Source organism: Mercenaria mercenaria, unplaced genomic scaffold (assembly GCF_021730395.1).
Source record: "Mercenaria mercenaria strain notata unplaced genomic scaffold, MADL_Memer_1 contig_1173, whole genome shotgun sequence".
NCBI classification, from domain to species: domain Eukaryota; kingdom Metazoa; phylum Mollusca; class Bivalvia; order Venerida; family Veneridae; genus Mercenaria; species Mercenaria mercenaria.
Genome location: NW_026459154.1, coordinates 2,565 through 8,190, shown reverse-complemented (window position 1 = coordinate 8,190; position 5,626 = coordinate 2,565). Strand labels below are relative to the sequence as shown.

At 37.9% G+C, this 5,626-nt stretch overlaps 1 protein-coding gene across 1 annotated transcript; it reads left to right on the top strand.

Moving 5' to 3' along the window:
• Positions 1–174: 174 nt before the first annotated feature.
• Positions 175–4,996, top strand: LOC128551497 (uncharacterized; the record flags this gene model as incomplete). Its single annotated transcript, XM_053532373.1, has 2 exons — positions 175–265; positions 4,580–4,996. Coding segments are annotated over 2 exons (375 nt in total), but the record flags the coding sequence as incomplete, so codon positions are not given.
• Between the last annotated feature and the right edge of the window lie 630 nt (positions 4,997–5,626).

The window sequence follows — 5,626 nt, the reverse complement described above, 5'->3', positions numbered from 1 at the left end:
ACCTTAAAGTGCATGTAGTTTTACATTTATTAAATGAATGAAATAGCTGCTCTCTTTTGGAAAACGAAATGTTTCAACAGTTCTGTTTAATTGCATCAGTAGTTATAAGCTGCCAAAGCTAAGGAAGGCCCAGAATCAAATTAGTATAATATTATTTCTGATACACATTTACAGAGCAATGTACAGCTTTCCAACTCAAATGCTTCACTGGCAAGCTCTGACGGTTTTGAAGCTGAACCAGGGACTGTTAAAGTGAAAAAGAGGGGTAAGGTTTTTTTTCATTTAGTCTAATAATTTTTCTGTTTTTCCATGTTGTTTGTATGTACCATTTCCTCTATGCTGCTACCGTTTCAAGATGCATAGATAATCCCATCTCTCCACCCCTTTCATTCAAACAAGAAACTGAACGAAATGTATCTATTAATCTTATTTTTTCCCTATTTCTGCACTCCTTTATATTGTCTCTGCTATTTCTAATGTTTGAATTGTTTTCTTTTTTCAAGTGCTCTTTCATATCATTTCTGGTGCATCTTCATATAGATTCCCATATTTCGGTTGCTCCTTCACATTGTTTCTCCAATTTTTGGGATTCCTGCATAGTGTTTTCCTGTTTCTAGTTTCCCTATTGTAGTGTTTCTTATATTTTCCCCCACTTTCATACAATGTCACCCTTTTCTATTGTTCAGTCATACTGTTGTCACTACATTTTGTATTTCTTTTATGTTCTTTCATACTGTTTCTCCAATTTTTGTGCTCCCCAATAAGTAGTGGGGGCATATAGATTTGCTCTTGTCCATCCGTCCGTCCTTCCGAGAATGTTGTGTCGCGCCTAGCTCCAAAAGTATTTGACGTAGAGTCACAAAACTTTACAGGAATGTTGGTCAGAATGTTTAGTTGTGCACCTGGGGTTTTGCATCTGGATTCATTCAGTCTTGTAGGAGTTATGGCCCCTGACTTTGTAAAAATTGGTAATTTTAGTGTTGTGTCGCGCCTAGCTCCAAAAGTATTTGACATAGAGTCACCAAAGTTTACAGGAATGTTAGTCAGCATGTGCAGTTGTGCACCTGGGGTTTCGCGTCCAGATTCATTCAATCGTGTAGGAGTTATGGGCCCTGACTTAGTTAAAAACTGGTCATTTTAATGTTGTGTCGCGTGTAGCTCCAAAAGTATTTGACCTAGTGTCACCAAAGTTTACAGGAATGTTAGTCAGCATGTGCAGTTGTGCACCTGGGGTTTCGCGTCCAGATTCATTCAGTATTGTAGGAGTTATGGCCCCTGACCTAGGAAAAATTGTCATTTTAATGTTTTGTCGCGCGTAGCTCCGAAAATATTTTACCTACAGTCATTATTTCACTACACAAGACCAGACTTCTTGTCCAGACTTACTCAAAAAAAAGTTTGTGAAACATATATGTTAAAATGTACTTGACCTAGAATCATAAAACATTAGAGGATTGTTTTATAGCCTATGAAGTGTTCTCTTTAGGATTTTACTCAGCTAGGCCAGAGTTATGGCCAACTAAGTGAAAAATACACATAAGGTTCTTAAAAGTTTGTGTTGCAAACATCTTAAAATTGTTTAACCTAAGTCATTAAACCATGTTACAGTGGCAGGAGTGGGGGCACCTGTGTCCTATGGACACACATCTAGTTGATATTCCTTCAGATTCTTTGCTCTATTTCTAGTGTCCCTTCATATTGTTCCCTGTTGCTAGTGTTCCTTCAGTAGCTTTCTATTATGAAAGTTAACAAAGGAATCAGTTTAAAATTTGTGTATAGACACTTCTTTTATGATTCTCAGCAAGGTCACATCTAATTATTTTTCATCACAACTGAATGAAACTTTATTCCCATAACTTGACATCACAAGTGAACTTTTTTTGCACCAATATGCAACTGAATGACAAAATTCCCATAACTTTTTTTATCATTTTGATGAAATAATGCCACTTTTTTGTACTTAGCCATTTTCCATGCAAATAAGTGTCCAGGGTTCTGTTACTTTTGTCTTACATGAATATATTTTGTTATGTCCTGCTGTGAAGTGGAAGGAGGAATAAAAATGCTGTTTATACATCTGTGTGTCTGTGTGTCTATCTATCTGTCCCAAAGCACCTCCACCCACCCAAAAGCATAGTTTTTCATGTATCTTGATATTGTCTCTTAGAACCCCAGTCCGAGTTACTAACCCCAACCACCCTCACATAACAGACATTACCCCGCTCCACACATGTACACAGATATTATTTTCCTTTTGTCCATGTGCTTCGTTGATAATCTGTCCCCACACCAACACATTGACCCTGAACCACACAAAACAACTCCTTCCCTATCCCTACTCTCAAATCTAGTTTCTTGTGTTTCTTGATGTGATCTTGTCATATATTGCTGGCCTACATGACCTCCCATCACCCCTCTTGTCTACTTTAACACTCCCCACCTGTTTCTCCATATTGTCTGTAAGTATCCCATCACTCCTTTTACCAAAGGAAAAGAAACATTTTTTTTTAGTTTCTTGATATTTTTTGTGTCAGTATTGTTTCTAACTCAGCTATCTTCCACCCACCAAACATTCCACACTGAATGAAACCCTTCCTTTAAGAATGTGTTGTTGGTTAATTTTTCACCTTTCGCGGCAAACTTTGTTGTCTGCTGTCACTCTGGTATTGCTTCCCCGTTACTGTTATATTTTTAACCCATAACATGCTAAATTTCTAAAATGGACTGGTACATTATTCAATTTGGGCTGAGTACCACTTATTATTCAAAGGGGTGTTAACTAAAAATTTACTGACTGAATAACGAACAGTGCAGACCATGATCAGCCTGCATGGATGTGCAGCCTGATCTTAATCTGCACTGGTCACAAAGGCAGAATCACTTGCCACCAGCAGGCTAGTGGTTAAATGTTCACACATTTACATTTATTCTCCATCTATACTTACATTTGATTGTATCTCAACAAAGTTTATCAGCTCTGTTTAACGCTTAGCCTTACATTTTGAGAAAAAAAATTCAAACAATACCAATATCAGTATTTTGATATTTACATTGAATTATGGAAAAGGACTGCATAACGGAGGTACACTTTCGGACAGTTCAAATCCTTTAACAATTCACCATTTTCATAGAACTGTTACCTATCTTTGTTTTGATGCATTTGCAATAACGTCCCAGTGCTGAAATTTCACTTAACTAGGTGGAGCATAGTTTTCAGCAATTGTTTATTTTTATCATGTCTCCCACCACACAGTGGTGTGGGAGACATATTGATTTACTCTTGTCTGTGTGTGTGTGTGTCTGTCACAAAGCTTCTCCGCACTCTAAGTCAAACATTTCTTATCCGATCTTCACCAAACTTGAACAAAATGTGTTTGCCAATAAGTCCTTGGGCAAGTTCGATAACTAGCCAAATCGTCCAAGGCCCTCAGGAATTATGGCCCTTGAAAATTGTGTTTGATAATCAAAGCATTGAAAGTCTGATAAGGCAGCTGAGGTCTTGGTGCATGGTTGACTCATATACTACTATTCACATGATTAGGCAGTTGTGGGAGACATGCGCTTTTCTCAGAAGCAGCTGTAGTTTCTTTACAAATGGCATTCTTTTTTAAATGGGGACAACTTTTTCAAAGTGTTTTAAGTATCCATTGTACAGGACCTTATGGCAAAACATGTAATGGTCAGGTAGATTGTTGGTAAAGATGTTGTTCGTTTATGAAATCTTAGTGTTTTAATGATATACTCCTTATGGGTCACTCACAGTACACCGCATAGCGTTAACCGGCGCCCAACGTATAGAGAAATTGCAACAGAAAGTTATCTGGTGACGAAAGGCATCCCTCGCTGCTGCTCGCGGTGCTCTGGCTATTGGTGTATGGGGCACAACGTTCAATTAACGGATATCATCGTACTAGTAACGGACTTGTGAGAAACTGATGAAACGTTCTTGTTGGTTATTGGCTGTTGAACATACGTTACATCCATTGCATGTACGGTAGTAGTCCGGCCGAGAATTAGGTCTACCAGACAAGAACGGATGCGAACCGGACAAGTACAGAATAAGGAACGCATGATTAACAAACAAAACGCATATCAGCGCATTGCTACCATACATCTAACGGACAACTTTGTCCGGTGGTGTACGTTCTAAATTTTGAACATGCTCAAAACCTTCCACCGGATAGAACGAACATTGTCGGACAAGGAGGGCAGGTGCCGCATGGGAAATGGAAAAGAAACACATGCGAAGGAACACGAACTGATTGAAAAGTTTGTTATATGTTGGACGTCTGTCAGCACTATACGGTGTAGTGTGACTGAGACTTAAACCTGAATGATAAAGAAAACAGTTTATATAGAGCTAAACTTTGTGGATTCAAAACAAATTGAATGTAATACATTTAGTTTTCAGCATTTGATTTTCAAAATCAAAATTATCCACATTTTGTTTATACATTCCTATTGTATAGGCTTTCTGTAAATTCCCTGCAAAGTTTTGAAAGCTCGATTGCGCCTGCTGTCCTTGTTTATTATTTATAAATATGAGTTCATCTTGCAAGACAAAATTTATGTATTATAGACCAGTCAGGGTTGAAGACAGCCAAGATGGGAACATTCGCTTTTAAGGCCACGCAGTTCTTTGAATCTCTTGGAAGGAAATCATCTGTCAGGAAAACTACAAGTACTAGCTCAGAAAGATCACCGTCAGTTGAGAGAGTGCGGCATTCGTCCGGATCTCAGTCCTCCCTCTGTGAAATGTCAGAGAAATTGAGCCCCGTCACCCCAGACTCACACATAGAAGAGTCTCCGCTTGAGCCACCCATTGAGATGAAGAAACATATAAAGCATCAAGGTTTGTTTTAACATTGTTTGAGATGTAGAATTCTCTCATATGAGGCAGCAATACAGCCACCTATGGAAGGCCGGTGGTTCTACCCAGGTGCCTATCCATGATGAAGTAAGGCCCAGAGGGGCACCTAAGGTCTTCCATCACCTTGTAAAGCTGAAAATGAACTGAAATGTTAATACATGAATGGTCCGTCGAAGCTGAATGATGAATGAAATACATAATGACATAATATTAACTGTTTATGTTTTTAACCTATAGACAAATAAAGTTGTGTTCTTCCTATGATGTAACATAACTAGCAGTTAACACATATCCTGGAAGTATTCATATTTATTTTAGACGACTTTTTAGCCCGAGTATACGAAGTATATGGAGAGCTGTCCTGACGTTGGCATCTGTCTACGTCTACACCTTGGTTAAAGTTTTGACAACTCACACAAGTATTTCATGAATAATGTCCCTTTTCGCTTAGAATTTCAAGTTAATTTTGATGAACTTTACTATATTTTTGTTATTATGTAATTGATTTGATTTTAAAGTAGTTCTTTTACATCATTGTTCATCATATTACACAAGGTCTGTAACTCTGGCACAAATATTTCAAGCATTATGTCCCCTTTCATTTTGATGCTTTCCCCAATATATCTGTGTTGTTACTAAACAGATTTGATTGACATTTAAAATGTTTGTTCCACAACTTAGCACACAAGGTCCATAACTTATCTCTTGTAACAATTTTTATGAATAATCCCCCCTTTTAACGTAGAATTTCAGGTT